The sequence below is a fragment of the Pangasianodon hypophthalmus genome, chromosome 14, assembly GCF_027358585.1.
Source record: "Pangasianodon hypophthalmus isolate fPanHyp1 chromosome 14, fPanHyp1.pri, whole genome shotgun sequence".
Lineage (NCBI taxonomy): Eukaryota > Metazoa > Chordata > Actinopteri > Siluriformes > Pangasiidae > Pangasianodon > Pangasianodon hypophthalmus.
Window position 1 is genome coordinate 13256874 of NC_069723.1, and position 27742 is coordinate 13284615.

At 38.6% G+C, this 27742-nt stretch overlaps 1 protein-coding gene across 1 annotated transcript; it reads right to left on the reverse strand.

Annotated features, from left to right (window-relative positions):
• Positions 1–306: 306 nt before the first annotated feature.
• On the reverse strand, positions 307–26812 carry gipr (gastric inhibitory polypeptide receptor). Its single transcript, XM_026924387.3, has 14 exons — positions 26635–26812; positions 20609–20749; positions 19163–19259; positions 18050–18157; positions 17784–17905; positions 16162–16268; positions 8428–8581; positions 7274–7433; positions 4945–5005; positions 4791–4860; positions 3863–3951; positions 3098–3236; positions 2939–2980; positions 307–2004 (listed from the first exon to the last, which is right to left on the reverse strand). The coding sequence occupies exons 2-14, from the start codon at positions 20696–20698 to the stop codon at positions 1651–1653; spliced, it is 1593 nt and encodes a 530-aa protein (XP_026780188.2). The 5' UTR covers positions 20699–20749; positions 26635–26812; the 3' UTR covers positions 307–1650.
• Positions 26813–27742: the final 930 nt, after the last annotated feature.

Sequence of the window (27742 nt, forward strand, 5' to 3'; positions counted from 1 at the left end):
AGCATTCTGTTAATACGCACATCCATATTTAGAGTCATAAGTACATCATTTATGTTTATATTCTAGTTAATATTAATTTATATTTTGATGAACGTAATAAGTCTCAACAGCAAAAGCTTGGGTACCAATAATGGATTCGAATACACACATCTGACACATCTATTATACTGTATAAGCACAAGATTGACAACACCAACCTTTATTTTATCTTTTTTGACAATTTTCCATGAAGACATTTGTTCTGAAATGAACAGAATCTCAAGTGACATTGTACTAAAGATGTGTAACACAGTTGATTTCCTTCCCATGACTGGTGTGTGCTGTATCCTCATTACATACTTTATGTAGAAAATTCAGAATCAGCATAACATTCAATAAACCTACAATGGGTGGTTAATAAATAAAACATTCAGATGCCATTCTCTAATCAAAAACATGAAGGCATCACAATATTTAGGGTCAGGCAGTTAACCTTATTTAATAATGAGGCAAATAAAAGTACAAATGTCTCAGAAATGAAAGGTTTTGGACGAACATTAATGGTTTTGTCATACCGGTCACAATTTTTTATTTTAATTAGATTAATTTCTCTGTGAATTTGTTTAGTGATACTTTAAAAAAAGTAGAATCCGTGATATAGCACAACAATTGTGTTCTACAAACAGTGTCACTTCCATTTTGGTTAATTGCAGTCAGCATCCCAGTCCAAAATATACTTCCTGTCTCTTTTTTGGTGAAATATATTATTAATGGCTCAGCCCAGTAGTGCTGCTAAACTGCTTGAAAAGCTGTGGTATAATAAATAGGATGTCTTTTTGATGGAGACTACAAAGCACTTCTGTAAGTTGTATATGTGCAGTTAAGACTGTAGATAAATGTTTATATTACATGTTATAGGTATAAAATCTCACTGATCACACCTCCTGCCAAAGCTGTTATAATAATATTTATGTAATAACTTGCATTATTCATTAAACAATATTAGCAATAAAATGAATGTAATGACTTGGTGGTACCATATTTAGCATATTTAACTGTCAGGGAGTCCTGATGACATATAACATTTAGAACTACTAGCCCATTTTTATAAACTAAACTGTGTAAACATGGTGAACATTTTATGACTTGTGGTGAACTATTTATCATCATAAACAGCTTATATGTCTTTTACCTGTGTACACTTCACATATTACAATCTTTTTTTCTTTTTCTGGAACAAATCATTTCTATGAAAATTGTGATCTTTTATTAGACATCACTGTTGTGTCCAGAGAGATGGTCCACATTACCACAGAACAGGTAATATCACTGTTGTCCAAAACCGTAAAGAGGTAGAAAATAACAAAACACAAGGGGACTAACAGTCACATCAATCGATTTGGTATATTTTAATTTAGACCGTCCTATTTTTGAGTCTTTTTAAACTAGAAAAAGTTGAAGATTTCACACTGCTCCGTTGGTCCTCCAGGTTGCTGGTGTTCAGATAAAAGTTCATCTAAAAATAGCACACCGTAGAGGTTCATTCAGTAAATGACAATGATTTAAAAGCCCTCTTTACAAAATTTAAGTTACATTCAGCTTCAATTTTGTATGCCTCTGAAAGTCTTTATAGACATCATGAAGATATCTATTTCCGCATGGTCCTAAGCCTTAGCAGTAGCTATCAGTATATCCATTGACTCCATCAAGTTCACAATGGCCCAGTGCTGGTGTGTCTAATCCATTCAGCACTTGCTTATGGGCTGAAATATAACAATATGCCTTGCCCTTCTTTGCTCCCGGGTGATGATGCCGATGGAGGGGAATATGTGTGGAGGCCGGAAGAGGGTCCATGCTCAGGTGGATGCTACTCTCCTCAGCACAGTCCAGCTGGCCCGGGTGATCTTTGAGGTCTTGAAGTCCAGTAGCCCCCTGTAGTATGTGGGTGCTGCTGGTACGTTGTTCATCCATGGTGCTAATTCCTAGCTTCCAACGATGCCACTTTTTCTTAATTTCTGACTGCACCTGGGATTAGAAAAAGGATGGAGAGGGAGGGTTGAACTATAGAAAGATTACTTGTACTTCTCTATTTTAATCTTGTTTTTAAGCCTACTTAAATACAGGACAAAAACAATAGGTTGTGGGACAGAAAAATTGATGTAATAATATTATTCATAGTGTTTGTAGTATAGTATTCGTATATGGATGGCTGACAATTTAAAAGAAAACCAGTGGCTCTGGTGTGCTTTGGGAGGCATTTGCTGGCTTGGGTTGGGTCCATCTGTCACAGCAAATCAATACAAAGATACTCTGATTGATTACATTTATCCTATGAGGAAACATTTATATCCATCCTGATGGGATTGGTCTCTGCCAGCATGACAATGCACCCCATCCACAGGGCATGAGGGCTCACAGAAAGGACGGATGAGTCTTTCATTAATATATGAATTAATTATACGAATAGTCCAAAACTCTGAGACCACACTGAAAATCTGGGATTCTGCACTATTTCTAGCTCACTATGTAAATTTAAACAAATTTGTGATATTGCCCATGTTAACTGCAGTGTACAAAAGGTAGCTTGTGTTCAGATGACAGTCCACTGGATTTAATCTAAAATGGATCTTAAGGTTTTGCAGAAACTCATGGAGTCCATGCCAAAGGGGACATACCAAATACAAAGAAACTCCAAAATTCATGTAAATATTCCAAAGATTCTACTTTTCACTCACGTTGTTGTTGATAGTATAATTTGTAATGAAAATTGTTGTATTAAATTAGAAAAGAATGCAAAACAGAAGCATTTTCCCTACTGGTCTCAGACTTTTGGACCCCAGTGTATATTTTAATATCAATCCCATTCAACCTTCTGAGCACCGAGGAAAATGTGTAATGGCTAACCCTTTTAATCCTTTTAGGACTCTACATACATCTTTGTGTGTCTGTTGTTTCTTACCTCTTTATTCACAAAACAGTATAAAATGGCCACCAGAAAACCCTGCAGAGGATCAAAGAACAGAGCAACCACTTAAACGTGTCAGGTGTCCATCATTTCTTTCAGCAAAAGCATATCATATACTAGACCATGTACTGTAAATACAAGCCTCAGCTGTACCTGAAATGAGTTGAAGAAGAGCTCGAAGAAGAGCCAGATGTTATGTAGTAGATCATCATTTGGTTCCAATGTTACCACAGAAAACACCACCTTATGAATTCCCAGTAGGGGTATGAGGGTCAGGGTAGACTTGGCCAATCTAAAGACCCAAACACATTTTTTAGTCTAGTCCAATTTCTATTCCTATTGTACTGTTGCCCCTTAGGATAAGAGCAAATGACTGCCTTAAAATGATACATATTCATTCATTCATTCATTCATTCATTCATTCATGCATTCATAATTATGTTCAACAATAAACATATTTATTATAATTTTAGACACAAATGGAAATGTTTTAAACAATTTTTTAAAACCAAAGGTGAATCAAGTACCAAATACCTTTTGATTCTTGTTCTAAAGAATGAAGCTGTTAAGTGAATGTTACTTAGATTTTAATTAATTACAATTTAATACCAAGTAACCGTTACAGGTTTACAGAGATTCCTAGTCAAAAGTTTATTTTATTAAAGATTCTGCACAAGGTTGAATAGAAAACTAATAAGAGCAGCATGATTACAGCAACATGATAAACAGTATCTTTATTATTTATGAAGCAGGAGAGATGTTAAGTATACCAACTTGTACTACTGATGATATGATTTTTACACGTACAAGATTAAGCAAGAAAGCAGCCTATGTTTACTAATTAAGAACATAACCTTCAATATGTAGAATCAAGAAGTGTAGTTATAAATATAAATTCCATAATGCATGTGGTCTTACCTGAATTTATAGTCTGTATATCTCATCTGGTGTGCTTTTAATTTGGAGACAAGCATCTGTATGATCCTTATGAAAACGAAAAAGTTTACCTGCAATATATCACATTTATCAGAATGCACAAGGAAAGTAAGATCTTCAAAATTGTATCGTATTAACCGTAGTGTAGGTACAGTATAAAGTAGAAGCTAACTATTAGTACCAGGCTACTAACTCACTTACGTTATACTACGTTATAATATATTAAGTTGATATAATTTGGTACTAAGCCCAGAAAAGCTATACAAGAAAGATATCTAAAGGAACATCATTATTTACTTAAAACAATTAAGCAATATTGCACGAGCACAAGTGCTGTAGTGAATATCAGCGCGGTCGTGATTCAGCCACAGGCACAAGGCTGCAGGCCAAGTGCCACAGGTAATCAGTCATACTGATATTCAGCTTATATGCTTTTATATATGTATATATTATAATACTATATATTTTTATATGCTTTTATGCAACAGTTCTATAAACAAGTAATTAATATTGAGTATGTCATAATATGGCCAAAGAGTTTGTTTATTTTTGCTCCATCCATAGGATAGGGTGTTGTGTCTACAGACTGACTGACAGCCAGTAGTAAGTGCAGTAACTGTTTCAATGTAATAAACTATTGCTAAAATTGGATTTTTTTATGTCTTGAACACAGTGGAGTAATACAAACACTGAAATAGACCAGTGCTGTCATACTAAATATCAGCATTCTTGGAATGTCGCTTGTCCTATCAAATTAGAGGATTGGCATCATAATGTTGCTATATAATAACATTTATAAAATAACATTTTCAGGTGATTTGGGGCCAAAGATTATTATATGAGTATGTCTGATTAAGGTGTGTATGATACTAAGCTGCATCAATATAAAGAATATTTAACAAACACTTACGAAAATAGCCAGGAGGATAGGAGCTTGAATAATCCACCAATGCACCATGTTTTCATTAATCTCCCAGCACCTTGACAAAGATATTATTTGTTTGCAGGCTTTAAAATATAAGAGTATACATTAGTGTTTCTTTAACACAGCTGATAAGGCTTACCGTGTGTTCTCATACAGGTGGCGCATTACTATCCATGGTACCACATAAAGTAGAGGAGCAACTGAGGAAAGAAATTATATCACTCTGCAAGGTTCCAAATAAATGCTTTAATATATAATACACACACACACGTATATATATATATATATATATATATATATATATATATATATATATATATATATATATAATATGTATATATATACACACACACACGCCCACACACACACAAACACCGATCAGCCATAACATTAAAACCACTGAGAGGTAAACTGAATATATATATTAGGTACATTAGAATATATATTATGATATTAGGCAGCAAGTGAACAGTCAGTTCTAGAAGTTGATGTGTTAGAAGCATAAAAAATGGGCAAGTGTAAGGATCTGACGACTTTGACAAGGCCCAAATTGTGGGTCAGAGCATCTTCAAAATGACAGGTCTTGTGGGGTGTTCCTGGTATGCAGTGGTTAGTACCTACCAAAAGTGGTCCGAGGAAGGACAACCGGTGAACTGTTGAACAAGATCATGGGCACCGAAGGTTCACTGATGCACGTGGGGATCGAAGGCTAGCCCGCCTGGTCCAATCCCACAGAAGAGCTACTGTAGCACAAATTGCTGAAAAAGTTAGTGCTGGCTATGATAGAAACGTGTCAGAACACACAGTGCATCGCAGCTTGCTTTGTATGGGGCTGTGTAGCCACAGACCTGTCAGAGTGCCCATGCTGACCCCTGTCCACCGCTGAAAATGCCTACAATGGGCACGTGAGCATCAGAACTGGACCATGGAGCAATGTAAGGAGGTGGCCTGGTCTGATGAATCACGTTTTCTTTTACATCATGTGGATGGCCGGGTGCGTTTGCATCACTTACCTAGGGAAGAGATGGCACCAGGATGCGCTATGGGAAGAAGGCAAGCCAGCTGAGGCAGTGTGATGCTCCTTCCTTGGGTCCAGGCATTCATGTATATGTTACTTTGACACCTACCACCTACCTAAACATTGTTGCAGACCCGCTTCATGGCAACAGTATTCCCTAATGGCAGTGGCCTCTTTCAGCAAGATAATGTGCCCTGCCACACTGCAAAAATTGTTCAGGAATGGTTTGAGGAACATGACAAAGAGTTCAAGGTATTGACTTGGCCTCCAAATTCCCCAGATCTCAATCTTATCGAGCATTTGTGGGATGTGCTGGACAACCAAGTCTGATCCATGGAGGCCCCACCTTACAACTTACAGGACTTAAAGGATCTGCTGCTAACGTCTTGGTGCCAGATACCACAGAACACCTTCAGAGGTCTTGTGGAGTCCTCAAGGGGTCAGAGCTGTTTTGATCGCACAACGGGGACCTACACAATATTAGGCAGGTGGTTTAATGTCTGATCAGTGTATGTATGTATATATATATATATATATATATATATATATATATATATATATATATATATATATATATATATATATATATATATATACAGTCAGTTCCAGAAGAATTTGGACAATGACAGAGTTTTTATACACCACCACAATGGTTCTGAATTAAACCAATAAGATGTGATCAAAGTGTAGACTTTCAGCTTTATTTTAAGAGGTTCCACAAAAATATGGCATTTACCATTGAGGAATTACAGCCATTTTAAGAAAAGTACTTCCATTTTCAGGGGCTCAAAGGTATTTGGACAATTGTCTGACAAGAAGTTAATTGACCAGGTGCAGTCCATTCCCTCGTTACTTCAAGACAAATGAAGCAGATAAAAGGTCTGGAGTTGATATCAGGTATTGAGTTGGCATTTGGCAGCTGTTCGACTGGAGCTACCAATATGAAGTCCAAAGACATCGCAATGCAAGTGAAGGAGGCCATCATTAGGCTGAAAAAACAACATAAATCTATAAGAGAGACAGCAAAAACCTTAGGTGTGGCCAAATCAACAGTTGGGTACAATCTTAAAAAGAAAGAAAGCGCTGGTGAGCTCAACAACATCGAAAGGCCTGGAAGACCACGGAAGACAACTAAAGTGGATGATCGCAGAATCCTTTCCTTGGTGAAGAAAAACCCCTTCTACAAAACCCATTCTACACTTCGATCACATCTTGACTGTTTTATTTCAAATCCATTGTGGTGGTGTATAAAGGCAAAAATCACAAAAACTCTGTCATTGTCCAAATACGTCTGGACCTGACTGTATATAGCTTTTATAACTCTTAAAGGATTTATTTGAGTTTATAATTGTTGATTGTTGAACTAATAATCAGTAACTAACTGGAGTAAGAGTAATGCTACACATCTATACCAATTGCCAAAATCCTCTGCAGCCAAAATGGTACTGACCCCAGCCGAGGGCAAGGTAACCACAGAAGTAGCTGTTCTCAGAGAACACAAGGAGTACCAGAAGGTTATGGAGGTACAGGCCCTCCACTAGCAACCAGAAGTAGTTGGCTCCCACACAGTATTGCATTACCACTTGGGCTATGCGGCAGCCAAACAGTGCCTGTAGGCAAAACACAGTTGTAAAGATTTGAGGGTCAAGGTGCTGTAAGATTTCACTTGACGGTCAATGAAGCATGAGGATGTGCACTATTTGGCCAAAAGTATGTGGATGCCTAACCATGACCCCGACATGTGGGGCTTCCCAACCTTTGCCATAAAGAGGCACATCATTGTCTACAATGTCTTTATGCTTTAGCATTACAAGTTCCCTTCATTGGAAATAAGGGGCCTAGTTCAAACATGTTCTGGCATGACACTGCCCCTGAGCACAAAGAGAAGTCCATAAGCAACATTCCAAATTCTAGTGGAAAGCTTTCCCAGAACAGTGGAGGCTGTTATAGCAACACAGGGATGGGCAATTCCTTATTAATCCCATGCCTTTGGAATAGCATGTTGAACAAGCACACGTGCATGTCATGGTCAGATGTCCACATACTTTTGGCCATATAGTATATGAGGTAACCTGTTGACCCCTTGATAGTTAATTACCCCAAATGGTCATAAAATATTACTCCATTGGCATTAACAACATACCATTTGAAAACGAAGGATGCAGGTATCACATAGTGTCTAAAGATCTGATCTGAGTTTAAAAATGATTTTTGCTAATAATGAATTATTAGCAAATAAAAACCGTTAACTTAAAGATGTTAAACAATTATTTTGTGTACTGGCTAGTCATATGTCATGCTTCTATTAAAGTGCTGTAATATGTAGATTGTAATTTTATACCTCAAACTAGCAAATGAGTGTTAAAGGCCTTTGAGCACCATTTCAAATTGATGGTAATTCTTTATACATATGTAAACTTTAATGGTCAGATGGACCATCAGTTAGTACTAAATGTATGACTGTCTTTGTTGCAATTTTAGAATAAGTCTTTAGTTTTGGCTATGTCACTCAAATAAAAAAAAAAAGCTTAAATTTCCTGTGTATTGTATATGTTTGTGGCCATGTATGTGTGCACACCCATCAGTGGGCATATTTGCCGAGACCTGGTCACTGAGAACACGGGGCAAGTCACTGCTGTCTTGGATGTCATGAATGTGTTTTTCTAGAAGATCATCACGTACAAAGATGGACACGGCACGTAGGATGAAAGAAGCAAACAGGTTGGCGTGGATGTAGTTGCGGGTGCAATGGAGTTTCCTGTGATAGAGCATACACAAAAATAACCATTTCACTACAGTCAAAAAGACTGAATTATAATCTATAATCATGTTTCAGTTATTATAAAATAAGGCTAAAGTTTTGGTCAGATAGGGTCTCTTATTAAACCTCTATTTACTACAGTAACAAAACAGAAAACAACTATCATTTCTGTGCATGACAATTATACTGTTACATAGCTACAAAAGCTACTGTTACATAGCTAAAGAATCAATAATCTATTCATAACCTCTTAACATTCATTAATTATAACCTCTTAACATTCATTAATGCTTCATGGACCCATTTTGTATAATGAAATATTAACAGGATGGAATAATGACTTGTTTAATTATTCACAACATTTTTCTTGTTATAGTGGTTTCCTGTCATGTCAGTGCCATAATCAGCATCAGACTCCATTCCCCAGAGCACACTGTTGGCCACTGCGGGCAACAACACCCACCCGCCTCACACTTTGACAAATTCACTCTAACCTGACTACTGATACAGCGCACCCGGTTTCAATCATCCATACACCCTATAAACAGAGACTTTGAACATTCACTCATTGTGAAGTATTCACTCAGCTCTGTTAACACATCTGACCTACCGAGTGTTTATCCCATGTTCCTGATTCTGGTTTCTGATCTGGTTTGTTTCTCTGTTTTGCTGTGATTCAGTTTTTGCCTTGAATATCTTGTTTGCAAATCGCCTGACCCTCTGCCTGTACTTGACCATGTTTATGTTAAGTGTGTACTGGATCTGTTTGCTGATCGTCATCTTAAATAAAAGCATTACCTGCAGCAGTCTCAGCTGCCTGGCATATCCTAGTAATTTATTGCTTTAGTTAGGTGTATACCGGGAGCCAGGGCGCCGGACATAGCAGGTAATCTTAGGGTCTTAGGCAAGCACAGGTTCTCAAAGATAGTTATTCATGTAGGAGCTAATGATATACGCCTTCATCAGTCTGAGGTTACTAAGATTAACTTGGTAGAGGTGTGTAAATTAGCGAAGGCGATGTCCGATGCTGTAATATGCTCTGGCCCCATCCCAATGCGGCATGGCGATGTAGCTTACAGCAGGTTATGGTCGCTGAACTGCTGGATGTCCAGGTGGTGCTCCGAAAACAATGTGGGCTTTATAGATAATTGGACTAACTTTGAGGGCAAGGCTGGCCTGTTAGGGCGGGACGGTGTCCATCCCACTCGGGAAGGTGCTGCTTTCATTTCTTGCAGCATAGCACATAGTCTCAGAACAGGCCTAGTTAATCGGTGACAATCCAGGGCCAAGGCCAGGGAGCAGACAAGCAGGCTAAACCGACCGTCTGCTAGCTGCACTGAGTCGTCACTTAGGTTCCACCGTATTGAGACTGTGTCTGTTCCCCGAGCTAAACAAAATTATAGACATACTCAGACAGTTTGTTTTAGTAATCTAATTAACATAAAATTAAACCATACCGAATGCATAGCCAGCACCGTTGATCTGAAGCTAGGACTGTTGAATATTAGATCTCTTACGTCTAAAGCGCTTATTGTTAATGAAACCATTACTGATCAGGAGTTTGATGTACTGTGTTTAACAGAAACGTGGATTAAACCAAACGAGTTTGTAGCATTAAATGAAGCTAGTCCTCCCGGGTACAGTTACATACATCAGCCCCGTCTAACTGGCAAAGGAGGAGGCGTCGCAGTCATTTATAATGATAATCTAGCCGTCACACAAAAACCTAGTCATAAATTCAACGCATTTGAAGTTCTTTATTCTAACATAACATACGTAGCCACTAAAAATAAGTCTACCCAGGTGATTCCAGTAATTATTATTTACAGACCCCCAGGGCCATATTCTGAATTCCTGTGTGAATTTGCGGATTTCATCTCTAACCTGGTTGTTTCTTTAGACAAGGCATTAATTGTTGGAGACTTTAATATTCATTTTGATAATCCAGATGACCCTCTGAGAACAGCAGTTGTGTCCATTCTAGATTCTGTAGGGGTTAATCAGAATGTAATAGGACCCACCCATAGTGGTGGTCACACTCTTGATTTAATACTAACATTCGGATTAAATATAGAAAATATAGTCTCATGTCCACAGTCTGAAGCTATCTCAGATCATTACCTCATCTCATTTAAAATGTGTATTAATCATAGTATATGCACCTTGCCACGTCACCGTGTCAAACGTACGTTCACGTCAACAACTGCACAGAGTTTTATCAGTAATCTCCCAGATTTATCAACCATGATTGGATCACCGTCTGATCCCGAAGAACTTGACCAGGCAACTGAATGTTTAGAATCAACGTTCTGCAACTCGCTAGATAAGGTAGCTCCACTTAAAAGAAAAATAATTAGGGAGAAAAAGCTAGCACCCTGGTATAGCGATCACACACGAACTTTAAAACAGACCACTCGAAAACTAGAACGTAAATGGCGTCAAACTAACTTGGTAGTATTTCAAATAGCATGGAAGGAGAGCCTATTGAGCTATAAGAAAGCTCTTAGTGCTGCTAGATCAATGTATCTCTCCACCCTAATTGAAGATAACAGAAATAATCCTAGATTCTTATTTAATACTGTAGCAAAATTAACTAGGAATAAGACCACAATAGAAACACGCACACAATCATTATATAGCAGCGATGACTTCATGAATTTTTTCAATGGTAAAATTGAAAATATCAGGCTAGAAATTCAGACTATTAATTTAAAACCGGACAGTTCTATAACTAACCCTGTAGATGATAATATGATAATATTAGATAAACAACTACAACGCTTTAGTCCCCTTGAAGAGACTGAACTAATTTCACTAATTTCATCATCAAAATCATCAACCTGTATGCTAGATCCTTTACCTACTTGTTTCCTCAAACAGATAATTCCTGAAACAATCAAACCTCTTTTAAAGATAATCAATTCTTCCCTTAGCATTGGCTATGTACCTAAATCTTTTAAATTAGCAGTTATCAAGCCCCTGATTAAAAAACCTGACCTCAATCCCTGTCAACTGTCCAACTACAGGCCAATATCAAACCTCCCCTTTATTTCCAAGGTCCTTGAAAAGGTTGTAGCACAGCAGCTATGCTCATACTTACATAGGAATAACATTCATGAAATGTATCAGTCAGGATTTAGGCCTCATCATAGCACAGAGACAGCACTGGTAATAGTTGTAAATGACTTACTACTGGCCTCTGATCAGGGTTGTGTCTCCTTGCTGGTGCTGCTTGACCTTAGTGCAGCTTTTGATACCATTGATCATGCTATTCTCCTCAATAGACTAGAAAATGTAGTAGGCATTAAGGGAACAGCCCTTTCCTGGCTCAGGTCTTATTTGACTGATCGTTATCAGTTTGTATACGTAAATGGTGACTTCTCTTCTCATGCTAAGGTAAAGTTTGGTGTTCCGCAAGGCTCTGTTTTAGGCCCACTGCTCTTTTCTTTATATATGCTACCTCTGGGCAAAATTATTCGTAAGCATGGTATTAGCTTCCACTGTTACGCTGATGACACACAGTTGTATGTTTCAGCAAAGCCAGATGACAGACACCAGCTTAATAAAGTTGAGGAATGTGTAAAAGACATTAGAAACTGGATGCTTATTAACTTTCTCTTACTTAATTCTGACAAGACAGAAGTACTTGTACTAGGACCACATGCAGCTAGAAGTAAGCTTTCTGATTACATAATAACTCTGGATGACCTTTCTGTTTCATCATGTGCAGCAGTAAAAGACCTTGGTGTGATTATCGACTCTAGTCTTTCTTTTGAAGCTCATGTAGATAATATAACTAGGATTGCTTTCTTTCATCTCAGAAATATTGCTAAAATAAGAAATATATTGTCACTACACGATGCAGAAAAATTAGTTCATGCTTTTGTTACCTCTAGGTTGGATTATTGTAATGCCTTACTGTCTGGATGTTCCAGTAGATGCATAAACAAGCTCCAGTTAGTCCAGAATGCAGCAGCGAGAGTCCTTACTAGAACCAGAAGATATGACCACATCACCCCTATCTTATCCACACTGCATTGGCTCCCAATCAAATTTCGTATTGATTATAAAATACTACTATTGACCTATAAAGCACTAAATGGTCTCGCGCCACAGTACCTGAGCGAACTTTTGGTCTTTTATGATCCGTCACGCCTACTCAGATCAAAAGATGCAGGCTATTTGTTGGTACCTCGAATAATGCGGGCTACAGCTGGGGGTAGAGCTTTCTCATACAAAGCCCCACAGTTATGGAACAGCCTTCCACTTAGTGTTCGGGGCTCAGACACAGTCTCAGTGTTTAAGTCTAGGCTGAAAACATATTTGTTTAGTCAAGCCTTTTGTGAATAGTTTTCTTAGGTACAGGGGCAGGTCTGGAGGGTTTCACAGGCATAGAGTGTTGTGGTGAAATGGGATGTTTGGATGCTGTCGCCCCCCCACTCTCACACGTTCACTCAGGTTTGTCGACGGTGGAGTGGCTGGCTGCCTTATGTCCCAGGGTGCCCTCATGTCTGTGTTAGCTTCTGGCTCTCCCTTTCAGTTATGCTGTCATAGCTAGTCTTGCCGGAGTCCCTGCTTGCACTCTGCATGCAAAGTACATCGTGCTTAACCATTAGAGGACAAAAGCTCACCTAACAATCTCTTCCTTTCTCTCCATCTCTCTTTCTTCCTCACTCTCTGTCGAGCTACACATGCTACTTCTGAGATGCCAGTGATGCCAGTGATCCTGACCCCTTCTGCTCCTCCTCGCTGCCTGACCCATCCTGATGCCCTACTTCTGGTTGGAGTTCTCATCGGTTGAGTTCGCTCACTGCTGCTGGGGGTGGCCCCATATGGACTGCCTGAAGAACTGTTTGGATTGCTGGGGATGGTGCCACCTGGGGGCTGTGGAGATGGCTTGGGGATCACATATGGGGAGCTGTACTGTAATGGCTTGGGACTGCGATTGCTGTAGTGGCTTTGGGGCTGCAGTTGCCACGAGCAGCTTCGTACTCAGGACTCCATCAGTGGACAGTGGATAGATTTTAACCAGCCGGACCTCTTGCAAATACTGTGATGAATTTATTGGTTGCACAATTGCACTATTTGTCCATATAGTACACAATAGAAGGGATTTATTTATAATTGCACTATCCGTTGCACCCAGATGAGGATGGGTTCCCTTTTGAGCCTGGTTCCTCTCAAGGTTTCTTCCTCATATCATCTCGGGGAGTTTTTCCTTGCCACCGTCGCCACTGGCTTGCTCATTAGGGATAAATTCACAGTGATAAATTTAAATATTTACAATATATTTTTGTGAATCCATTTATTTCTGTAAAGCTGCTTTGTGACAATGTCCATTGTTAAAAGCGCTATACAAATAAAATTGAATTGAATTGAATTGCTGTTTTTACTGTGTTAATATATATATATGTAATGTATATATAGGTAATGTGTTGGAACGAAAGGATGCCACATCGTTTGATGGAAATGAAAATTATCAACCTACAGAGAGCTGAATTCAAAGACACCCCGAAAATCAAAGTGAAAAAAATGATGCACCAGCCTAGTCCATTTTGTTGAAATTTCATTGCAGCAACTCAAAATGGTACTCAGTAGTTTGTATGGCCCCCACGTGCTTGTATGCATGCCTGACAACGTCGGGGCATGCTCCTAATGAGATGACGGATGGTGTCCTGGGGAGTTTCCTCCCAGATCTGGACCAGGGCATCACTGAGCTCCTGGACAGGCTGAGGTGCAACCTGGTGGCGTCGGATGGACTGAAACATAATGTCCCAGAGGTGTTCTATTGGATTTAGGTCAGGCGAGCGTGGGGGCCATTCAATGGTATCAATTCCTTCATCCTCCAGGAACTGCCTCCATACTCTAGCCACATGAGGCCGGGCATTGTTGTGCACCAGGAGGAACCCAGGACCCACTGCATCAGCGTAGGGTCTGACAATGGGTCCAAGGATTTCATCCCGATACCTAATGGCAGTCAGGGTGCCATTGTCTAGCCTATAGAGATCTGTGTGTCCCTCCATGGATATGTCTCCCCAGACCATCACTGACCCACCACCAAACCGGTCATGCTGAACAATGTTACAGGCAGCGTAACGTTCTCCACGGCTTCTCCAGACCCTTTCTCGTCTGTCACATGTGCTCAGGGTGAACCTGCTCTCATCTGTGAAAAGCACAGGGTGCCAGTGGCAGACCTGCCAATTCTGGTGTTCAATGGCAAATGCCAATCGAGCTCCACGGTGTCAGGCAGTGAGCATAGGGCCCACTAGAGGACGTCGGGTCCTCAGGCTACCCTCATGAAGTCTGTTTCTGATTGTTTGGTCAGAGACATTTACACCACTGGCCTGTTGGAGGTCATTTTGTAGGCTCTGGCAGTGTTCATCCTGTTCCTCCTTGCACAAAGGAGCAGATACCGGTCCTGCTGATGGGTTAAGGACCTTCTACGGTCCTGTCCAGCTCTCCTAGAGTAACTGCCTGTCTCCTGGAATCTCCTCCATGCTCTTGAGACTGTGCTGGGAGACACAGCAAACCTTCTGGCAATGGCACGTACTGATGTGCCATCCTGTAGGAGTTGGACTGCCTGTGCAACCTCTGTAGGGTCCAGGTATCGCCTCATGCTACCAGTAGTGAAACTCACCCTAGCCAAATGCAAAACTAGTGAAAAACAGTCAGAAAAGATGAGTAGGGAAAAAAATGTCAGTGGCCTCCACCTGTAAAACCATTCCTGTTTTGGGGGTCGTCTCATTGTTGCCCATCTAGTGCACCTGTTGTTAATTTCATTAATACCAAAGCAGCTGAAACTGATTAACAACTCCCTCTGCTACTTAACTGACCAGATCAATATCCCAGGAGTTTAATTGACTTGATGCTATACTCTGATTAAAAAGTGTTCCTTTAATTTTTTTGAGCAGTGTATATATATATATATATATATATATATATATATATATATATATATATATATATATATATATATATATATATATATATATACACATATATATATGTATGTATGTTAAAGCTATGTTTATAGTCACAGAACACGGAGCTACTGGTTGTTTTTCATAGAAGAACACAACACCATTAGTGAATGTAGCCATAACCAAAAATGACCCTATTAGATAATGTCATTGTTAGCACCCATGGCCATTGTGAATGACAACACTGAGGTTGACTACACATGGTCAAAACATATTACCTCATAGCTGGAGGCTTTAGCAGCAAGACAGCAGAATCATTAAAAGAATGTGCTAAACTTATGTTAAAAAAAAACAAAAAACAAAAAAAAACTATGTAGCACTACATGCTGCTAATGGCAATGTCAGTTGTATTGACTAGCATTTATTCTAATGCATTAGCACACCGCAAATGATAATTAATTCTCAAATTAATGCAGAACACCCACATGAAGATTAACTATGTATTTACTGTTGAGTGTCACATTGGCAAGCTATACTGATGTAGCTGGTCAAATGTTCTGTATAGACAATCCCCATTCCAGTTATAGATAAGATGACTTAATCCTTTCCTTCATAAATAAGATTTAAGCAGACTAGACTTAATCAGTTTAGACTTACCTAAATAGAAGTAATATGAAGAGAGCCAGAGTGAGGCTGGCCAAAGACAAAGAGTAGCCAACTTTGTACATCATCTTGTAGTAGGCTAGGACCTGTACCTGTTTCTCCTGTAGCAAAAAGCAAAAACAGTATGTCTTCAAATGGCATGCATTCAAATGGCCAAATGTCTTTTCTGAAAAAAAAAAAAGACATTCAACTAAGTAAAGGGTTCATCTAAATTATTAAAGCTTCATTATCAAATGCATTCATTTGGCAATTATTCAGCCCCCAGAGATTATTTCTCTTTTTGTTGTATTGCAAAATTTAAATATATCAAGTGTAAGTATATTAGAACGGGATACATTTTGGCTCCCTTTGAGATGACCCTCTACAGAAATAAAATAAAGTATTTAGATGTCCTCATAATTAATTTTCACAAGCTCACACTAAACAGGTTAAACAGAGTATGCCTTTGTTAATTTCAAATCCACCCATTTCCAGTATGCTTTCACAATAAAGATCACTGGCTTTGTGTGGTCTCATAGCTAAAATGACAGAACAGATCAGCCTTGCTGTCATGAAGACCAAGGAACTGCCCATGAAGTTGTTAGGCAGAAAAAGTGGGAGAAGGTTAAAAAAAGATCTGCAAAGCTTTGAACCTTCTTAGGAGCACTGTGAAATCCATTATAACAAATGAAGGGTAATTGTCAGAGAATTGTCCAAGAGAGTAGATACAACACTGAAGAAGTTATAGAGCTCATTGGCTGAAATAGGAGATCCTGTGAGACCTCAACAATATCATCAGCTCTTCACAGATGGGAGAAGTGCCACAAAGAAGCCACTTCTGAGAAAGGCCATGTTAGAAAGTCTGAGAGCTTTTAGAAATTATTCTATGGTCTGATGAGACTAAAGTTGAACCACTGGATCTGAAGCCAAAGCATAATGTTTGTCACAAACCTAATACAGCCCAACACCCAGGTAACACCTTTCCTGTCAGCCAGACATCTGCATTTAGAGTGAGAATATATGTTCCAACAAGACAATGAGTCAAATCAAAGGGCAAAAATTACAAAGGAATGGACAAAGCAGCTTTGTGTTTTGACATGGCCGAGTCAAAGCCCAGACTTAAATCCAACTGAAATTCTGTGGCATGACCTGGAAATTACTGTCCACCAACATTCTCCATCTTATTTGGCAGAGTTTGAGAAGAGAGAGTGTGTATTGTGTAATGGAAGAAAATACATGTATATGTATATACATATAAATGTGTATTTTTTTGTTGTTTAAAGGGAAATGAAGTTAATTCAGAAAGAGGAAGAAATGACTACAGGCTATGGGCAAACTGTTTTGATGTCACAGCTTCATATCTTGCCAGGCACAGCCCATTTCACTAGCGTAATGTGGCATTTTGTATGTCTATTATGGTCAGCCTCTGGCGAAAAAGAACATGACATGGTAATGATGCTTTTAAAGTTCTGGAACACTGGTCCTAATTTGGTCCTAACACATGTAGTTCAATCCATGTTTAATATTTCAGCAACATTTAAGATGAATTACTGTGATTGGACTGCAAGGTGCAAATATATTTGACAATTGGTCCAATTTTTTTTTATTTGTAAAATGACCATAAAATGAAATAATACCTGTTCTTTGTGGTTGCTGCTATTTGCATTGCATTGTGAGTGGTCTCTCCAGGTTTGGCTTGTTTTGTTGGTGTGCCACTGGCCATCTGGACCACATTCCCTTAGGACAAACCCACTGCGCACTGTATGAATTATGTATGTATGTATTACATAAAATGACTCAGTTATTATACCCAAGTCTTATTCTGGTAAAGACTGTTATTTATATTACTGGTAAAAAGACACTGAACATATTAAACCATAATGCACTAGCCAATAGCAGGTACCTTGATCATACCAGGGCAAATACCAGGGACAGGGCACTTTGACTGTGGTGTTGGGCAGCCCATCTGTCCAGCAAGCAAACTGATCAAACATGCGCATACAGAACAAACCTGAGGAAAGGATAAAGTGTGCTGCAATTAAACAGAATAATACCATAGCATTATGGGAATGTCAAAAACTAACTGTAGGTATTTCACTGCTTCTACCCATTACTTGCAAGCAAGAGAGTTCTTCAGTAAACAATATGTCCTGTTTCTTTGAGTATATTTTTTATGTGTATGTACCAAGCATGAACAGATAGGAGAGTCCCTCCTGCTACCGGACATGTACTGATGTCATCTCGGTAAAAGGATCAAGCCGCTGCTCATTTTCTTTCTTGGCTGACTGTCACATGGTGAGGCCACACAGAAATGGAAGCTCGTGGTCTTATCAGTGTAAAATGTTTGTCTTGCATTTGCGCTGTGTTGCAAGGACTAATTCCACTAAACAACAACACGTTCATTATTTTTACCTTTCAAGTTTATTTCAACAGTAGGTAAAACAGCTAGTATTTAAATTTAGACAACGGGATTCCTGACTATTATCCCTCTCTCTTGTATCTGTCTTCTCTCTCTCTCTCTCTCTCCCTCCTCACTAACACAGTTAATAAGTCAGTGACCTTCTCTTTAACGGAGATAAATAAGCTCCAAAGCCAGTAATATTATTCAAATTAATATTACTGCACTTTGGAACTATTGTTATATTTTCTACCATCCACCATGCATTGTACCTTTAAACTCTCTGCCATATCTCTCCTCTAATGGCCACATATCTCACAAAGTAATACATTAACATAAACTCAGCGCAAATGCTTCTTCTTACTGTGTTTCAATAAATGCCATTTTATTGAACTTGGCCACATTGTCTTGGTTATTATATCTTGATATTACACAATGCCAACTATTTTAGAACTCTAATCCTTCAGAACCTGAAATATTTGGTGCTTCTCATATGAGGATGCTTATTTTCTCTTATATTAGGTAAGTTCAGGTTTTTTTTTCTGTAAGTTTATAAAGCCACATATACCACCACTCACAAATGTGCCATGTAGTGAAAATGGATGTGATGTAGGGTACCTGAGGGGGTTGGTTCTGAGCTGATATTCGATATGCATTCATTCCGATACCTTTCCCATTCCTGCAGCATGTGCTCGATTGTCCTCCCAAACACACACTAAAATACATATCATATTATGCAATAACATATAGTTAATGTGCTATAAACATTTTACTCAATGTGTAATGGCTGAATCATTCAACATTCAACATTATGGTTTTGAACTTAATGCATAAAGTTGAATTCATATTTAATATTTCAGACATTCTACATATTTAACATTTTAAGGAAAAACAACTGGACACTTCTATGTTTTAGGAATATAATGCTGGAACACAATAATTATAGACATATAGGTATTAGGGGTGTAACAATGTGGCATGTAATTTTGTACTGTTGGCAAAAAGTAAGTTAAGTTACACGTTTGTTGACACGTCTAGCTGTCGAACAATACATTCAATAGATTGCATAATAAAGTAGCCTTTATTCATGAAGCGTAATAAACATTTACAATAATCAAGCCCACATTTTAAACATTTAAACTTATTCAAGCCCACCTTTCTTTATCTCAAATCAGGGTAGGCTACAGAGGTTCTCGTAAGCACAAAGTTAGGTGAGTGCCTAGAGTACCAATGTATTAGCTCAAAAAAAGAGCAATGTCTATGAAATCAGCAAGCAGGAACTGGAAGATTCCCCCAAATCTTTAAAGTCTGCTGTATGGGAGCACTTTAGTTTCCTGGTAAGTTACAACAATGACAACAAAAAGCGGTGGACTGAAACATTGCAGTATGCTGAATCTGCCATATAAAAGTACCATAATACCACAAATACAGTATGTTCATGTATCTGCACTGACATCACCACAACTAAAAAAACACAAAGACACACACACATACACACACACACAGCATTTCCTGCCTGAATCAACTAAAAGAAATCACAGTGGTGACTGGGAAATAGCTGCAGATATGAGACCCTGTTCTTTACTGAAGAACGCAGGATTCAAAACAGGGAAAAAACCACACATGAGCTACCTGACTTTGACAGTGTAACTTTCTAACAGCAGAATGTGAAGTAAAAAGCCAAATGCTTTAGCCACCTTTGGGAGCCACACCAGTTAAAGCTTACCCAGAGAGCTAATGTTTAATTAACCATGTTCAATTTTGTTACTTTCCAATGCACAGCTTTTGTTTCATTACAAGCTGCTGACTCTGAATGAATCACATAAAACTATACTGTGTCATTATAATTTTATAAGGTTGAATGTTTTAGCTAATTGACAGTGAAAACCTAAGGCACAATATTCAGGCAATGCTTATTTTTACTGTAAAAAATGCACCATATTAAGACATCACTGTACTGTATGGAATCAGATTTTTAATTTTGAATTTTGTTACACCCCTAGTAATTATATATTCTAACTGAAAGTCTGAATTATTAACTAGGTCTTGGAGATGGTTACACACCTCAACTGTGCACAGGACAGATAGAGTGAGGAGTAGGATTGTAGAGGAGCTCTTCATCACTAACAGAGTACCAAGGCAGGGTCCAGGCATGTCAGGACTGAGCAGCCCATCTTTTCACAGCTAGAGGCCCTCAAACAGCACCTACAAGAGCAAAACACAAAAAAACAGCAAAGGAAATACCCATAAGCTTTATGCATATTATAATGAAATGAGCAGCAAAATTTGTTATGCAAAGTAAAGCTACAATTAGGAGTTGTAACTGGCAGCACATTAGATGTAGGACATCCGTGCAAAAATGCTAGAACAAGAAATTTATTTTCAACAACCACTCACTTTTGATAAAGCAAAACAACTGGCAGTTCAAAGATTTCGACACATTATATACACTGTACCAGGCAGTGGGCAAGGGGTGCACTGTATATCATACACTAACAGTCCCTCTGTCTCTCAACTACACAACACTAAGTTTTCCATTCCTCGTATGGATATAAATAAAGCCCCCTCCAGAGTGACTGACTATCTGAGTGTTGTGGGACCTTCTGTCTGTGGCACTACATGAAATGGTTCATTACACAGTGTTACTGTGACCCTGAGCAGGATAAAGCCAGGTTACTGGAAGTGAGTGAGTGAGTGAGTGTATACTTTATACCACTGTGCAACACTGTGCAGTAGGAAGTGAAGCAGGAGTTGTATCTCTCAGGCACTGACTGAGGACATGTTACAGTTACAGTTATTTGTTAGAAGAGAGGAAAATAGTAATCATCCTTGCTCCCTATCACACTGGCCTGCACAGGGGACCTATAACACTATTAGAAGGGATTTATTTATGATTGCACTATTCGTTGTCACTCAGATGAGGATGGGTTCCCTTTTGAGTCTGGTTCCTCTCAAGGTTTCTTATTCATATCGTCTCAGGGAGTTTTTCCTTGCCACCGTTGCCTCTGGCTTGCTCATTAGGGTTAAATTCACACATTTACAATTTATTCTGATTTAATTTAATTTGAATTTAAAGCTGCTTTGTGAGAATGTCCACTGTTAAAAGCACTATACAAATAAACTTGAATTGAACTGAATATTGGGAGAAGATACTGAGGGTTATGACAAAGCTTGCCAGGGGAATATACTCATGGCGGTAAATTAACCCTTGAGCTAACTTCAAAGTTTAACTTATTTCATGCACTGATAACAGGTAAAAAAAATTCTCTACCTCCTGGGTCACAGTCAAAGAGCCTGCAAAGATCTTGCCTCACAACATTTGGATTAGCCAAATGTGCCAGTCTTCCTGTTGCTTGCCTGGAGCTTCAAGACACTGTTGCCACAGAGCTAGAACTGGCAAGGAGAAATTCATATTCCCAGGTAATGTTCCTTGTCTGAAGCACAAAAATAAAGAAGCTAACCCCAAATGTGAAAGAATTATGTCTAATTTATCTGATCTGATTTCTTTCAGAACATCAATCAAAATTGGCTTTGTTCAGGCTAAGCAAAAGTATAATAGACTGGCCATGCATTATATGCCTAATAATCAAGCGGACTTGCGCAAACTCACACACTGGCAAGGTGATGTGCTAAAAAGACAATACAGATGGATGACAAATTAAAGGAAAGAACAGTGGCCCTGTAATGCTGTAGGAAAAGGGGGCATTTTGCTGCCTTGGTTTTCTGTCTAGTTGTCCCCTTACAGAGAAAGGCCATTGCAAATCAATACAATGTTATTCTGACTAAACATATCTATCCTGATGGGTGTGGTCATCAGGGCACTCATTGAATGGTTTGATAAGAATGAAAATTATGTAAATCACATGCTATGATCTCCTTAGTAACCAGATCGAAGTCCACTTATGGGAGATTTTGGACCAAAGTTTTAGACAGCACTCACCACTACCATCATCAAAACACCTACTGAGGGAATATATTTTTTGGAAAAAATGTGTCCCTCCAGTATAGTTTCAGAAACTTGTAGAATCTATGCCAAGGGGCATTAAAGCATGGTGGCCATCATCTTCCTAAAACATTTTATATTGATTTTTTTTCCTTTGTCACCCATCTGTAGATAGGATCCTTAATGGCTTCATCTCCATCTTGTTAGAAGTGTCTTACTTGCCATCTCTTTGCAAAAATGACTACTCACTCCATACTGCCCATGATCTTGGTCCCCTTGAGAAAATCAGGGTGTATCGAGTCACTATTTCATGAATACATACTGGTCATCACGAATTATGCCAACCTGTACTCAGAAGTAATCAGCCTGAGGAAGCCCATTATCATCCAGGAGTCTCAGTTACCACATAGTATTTCAATCCCATGAATGGGTTTTAATAATTTTCTTTAATTGGAACTGGTGAATTTGTCATATTAATTAAAAAAATACAATTTTATCACACTAAAAAAATGGATTGAAATTGTGCACCTGCTATCTCCTTTCATTGTGTCTATCAGTAAAATACTACTCGGGCTGATCGGAAGAAAAAGGCCACACCAAAGTAAAGACTATTACTCCTCAAAGCTGTCACATCTACCCAGGACATTACACCTCTACGCCAGCAGTGGTCCCCCTCTCCTTAATACTAACTCCTGCTTCATCAATGATCAAACTCTTCTTGTTTACAGACTATATATATATATCTAGTTCAAACATTCAGTCAGTGCAAAGACTTTCCAACTTTAACATTCATGTAAATTATGATCCTTATATTCTGTGATTGCTATTTCTGTGTTTTGACCCTTGCAATACTGAATTTCTGTGAATGACCATTGCTCTCATTTTGGATTTTGTAACTAAACCTGCTCATGGATTCTCACACATCCCCTGAATCCTGTCCTTTACACGTAGAATGCCTGTTACAACTTCTCTGATTTCACTGCATTACCATTTAAACACTCCTTTGATTAAATCCTAAAGTATTGTTTCTAGGTGAGTTCTAGCAGTATTACCCACCATAGTCTTGATGGTTATAAGACTATATATACTTTACGTAACATTTATATACATAAAGTTGATTTCCACTCCAATAATTAATGTTGAAAGGATGTTTCCTAGTGCACTCAGTAAACCACTCCTCTCTGGGGAAAGATGAATGTAATGAAATCTTTGAGGGAAGGCACTCAGTGAAGAGGTTCCAGACTGTCTCCTTGTTCTCATTTAAATTTCCAACTGATGCTGTTGTCAGAAACACATCACTGAATAAATGGAATTATTTAAAATCAGTGTAGCTTCATGGCTGGTTGCTGATGTCGTCTCATTTCTTGTGAAAGAAGTGTCCATTTATTGTAGTGACCTATGCATCACACACTGAATATAAAATACATTTTGCTTCAAATACAAGTTAACGTGCGCATGAGAAAGGCAAAAGTAAAAAGATGAGATTTGGACATCTGCACCAAATAAGACACCCTACAACAGGTCTATTTAGGGAAAGGGGGCATTGAATGTGGATAAAATAACACTACTAAGGGTGGCTTTCTGATAATCCTATGTCAGGCTTTTTGTACAGAAATGAGTTTTAGATTTTATTATTTGGAAAATAACTTTCCACATAAAATTGACTTATTCAGCAGCAAGTAATTTATAATAGTACTGTAGGTAGGTTATCTACCAGTGAAAAACTCTGATATGTAATATTAAAGGTATAGTGAAATCCCCAGACTCCTGACAGTGATTGGCTTATATAACTGCATCAGATGAAGTATCATTTATAATTCCAGCATATCATATCATGTCTACCAGGTAGGTCTGGCAAATGTCAAATGAACAAGCACACTTTTGGGCTGGCACATCCATCACCAGTATGCATAAACAAACAACATTTGTTAATCCCAAAACTTCTTGTTGTGTGTGGGGCAAGTAGGGACGCTTGTCACAAACAAACAAACAAAAAACCCAAACTGGCTAATACTAATATTATAATACCTCCTGTTCAAACACATTTGATAAATAATTGCACCAGTATGAGTGATTAAGAAAAAAAAACAATGCAGTCATGATACCTGGGTGTGAATCAGGATTGTTCCAAGCTGTGGTAATTTCTATCATTTAATTCTGTGGTATATTACTTTAACACAGCACCACAACAATTTGGAAACAAGGTTTATTTGGGATATTTTGGTGAGATAACAGCAGTTAGGTGTTAGTGTGTATGTTCAGTATCAAGGCTAATAACAGGAACAAATAAATTACTCTTTTAGCACTCCGAAATTGAGACTAAATGTTTTGGCAGCGCCTTTAGTGTAAGCTGTTAGATGGATTGTAACGAAATTGTTAAATCTCTTACAGAGGTCTCTGGAGAGGTGTAACAAAAATAAGACACTCATTACACTACCCTATAACCAAGAATACAGGGGAGACGCCTGCCAAATAAACAAACAAACAAACACACACACACACACACACACACATATATATATATATATATATATATATATATATATATATATATACAGGAATGTATGTGCACACTCTTGTAGGTGGCACATCCCGGAGCACAAGATACATGCTCAATCACTGGGAGCTAAGATTAACTCAAAACTGAATACGACAGACAAAGACAGAATCTAACTGACGCCTCATTTATATGCTCACGGCTTAAAAAAGGGGAAATATTGCTGACCCACTCTGTAAGCAACATGATGAGGTTGCAGAGTTTGTACAAGGTCTAGAAGGACAACAAAAAAATCTGCAGTTGTGGGTCCCTCTTCCTCACCGGTTGGCTCCATTAAAATTTAAGTAAGAGGACAGCGATGGAAAGATTAAGAGTGTAATTACGTCCACCTGGTGGTCCACATAAGTGCTCTTGGAAAAAGTGTATAAGTCATTAAACTGAATGACATAATGGCACAGAGAAACACTATTAGGTCCAGATATATAAAACAAACAAGAAGAAGAATGGTGCTTTGAATGGGAACCAATAACAAGTAAGAGAGCACCTTGATTCTCCCCATGAAGTTAACATTGATAACATTGACAACACTGCTGTTATTTCCCAAGACCACCCATTCTTACAGTGGTTGCTGGAAAATGGTTTACATGACTGTGTTTATCATATGTGGTAAGATCATCTGTCAGTGTTGCCATCTCTTAAACCAGTGGTCACCAACCCTGCTCCTGGAGATCTAGAGTACCTTCATGAAAAGATCACTTTACTTCAAAGCCTGATTGAACACAAATTATCCAGATCATCTATCAGGTGAATCAGGTGTGCTAGATTAGGGCTGGAGCTGAACTGCACAAGAAAGTTGGTGACCAGTGCCTTAAATTAACCCTTAACATTCAGAGTTGCCTGTATCCAGTATCCTCAACACTTATGTCTGAGATTCGGACCATAGCTTTGCTGCCCTTTAATGGAGTTGATGGACTTGTTGATCGTTTGATGAGTTGATCAAAAGTTAGAAAACTGTTAGAACTTTAAATCAGTAGATTAAATCATCCATTTGATGTAACCTACTTTTGATTGTTTTGGTGATCTCCTGCGAAAGTGTCTTGTTCTTTGGGTGAGCTGACGGTCGTGTGTGTTCACTGTATCTAAACGCGAGCACTGAGGACTGGCCCTGGCTGGAGAAAGCGAGCTGTGTGTGGATACACAGCGCACAGGCTTTACTCTTGTGCGTCTTTGCGCACCTAAAGTTCCACCTAAAGTGCGATGCGATTCCAGATCCATGTGAAAGAATGATGACTTTATGTAAGGAATAAAACCCGACTTAACACACTCATGTATAATGCTATATTATTAAGAAAAGAAATAAAGCTTTCTTCTTTCCCATTGTGTATTTCTAATCCATCTAAGCCTGCTCAGTACATGTGAAACTCGCATGGAAAGTTTTCCTTGGAGTTCCAGGTGACTCTTAGATTAATAGGCTGTTCCTGTAAATAAAACCCGATAACCACACACAGAAAGGATTGGGACGAGATTAGACTGTTGCACAAGTCTGAGGAAAAAAATGACGGGTTAGACTGCACCTAAAATAAGTATTATGGAAACAGTTCTTATTGATAGCCATCATTCCTGAGACAGAGCATGAATTCAACAACTTACCGGTTTAACAGTTCCTTGTGCCAAACTGTCTTCTGTATAACCTGAACTGCATAATGTCCTGGTGTTTAAAGCGCTACACAGCCTAATCGTGACTTGAAGTTATAGACTGGTCGGGTAAAGCTTTAGCATTATATAAAATTAGTAGCCCTTTCATTCTGAGTGCGATATCATGGTGCAATGTGAGACGCAACACTATGAGCAGCTGATTAGAAACGCCACTTTTTGAGAGCGCGCGCACCCACCCACGCACGCGCTCACGCACGCGCGCACACTCACCCACCCACCCACACACACACAAACACACACACACACGCTCCTGGAGCATGACTGTGATGGATGGATTGTCGCTTAAATGAACGCAATACCCCAAACAACTCAATTTTGAGCTTAAGATGTTGTTATATAACCATTCACAAAATGACTACATTCCTGCTTTGTGTTGATAGACTGAAGTGCAGAATACAACTCTGCTCAAGGCAAGAAGTAACAGGTGCTTTTTTTTTTAGAGGTTTGTGTTTACAGAATAAGTGAGAGGTCATTTGTCCTCGAAATGTTGTATTACATTTCTCACAGAAAGATATGGACTTTGCTAGTAAATTAGATTTGCTTTTTAAATGTATTTCTATCTCCTACGTGAAAAACATAACAAACTCTGGTTCTTATTGTTCACCTTACAACTAATCAAAGGTGTGGTGTCTTTGTTCACTGATTGGCATGTTGACTCAGGTGAGCTGGAGCTTGAAATAGAAGAAACAGAGGAAAAAAACACAACTATCTCATTTTAGTTAATGATAATGGTAATGGCAATCTTACAGCTTTAGCAAGGAAAATTTGTTTGTTTGTTTGTTTGTTCTGGAAATGCTGTTTGGCCCAGCTTCTGACTGCTGATTATGATCTGGGTTGGCATATGTGTAAATATTTTTTGCCACTCCTCTTTGTTCAACAGCCCTTATTGATATCACATTGTTTCATACTAGACCTGAGTACACCTGGTATAATGATACTGTGGCTTTTGGCATATCACATCTAGAATATCTTACTCACACCTTATATCAATATAGTGACATGCCAACAGTTTCTGTGGGTCATGGACCGTTTCCGCCTAACA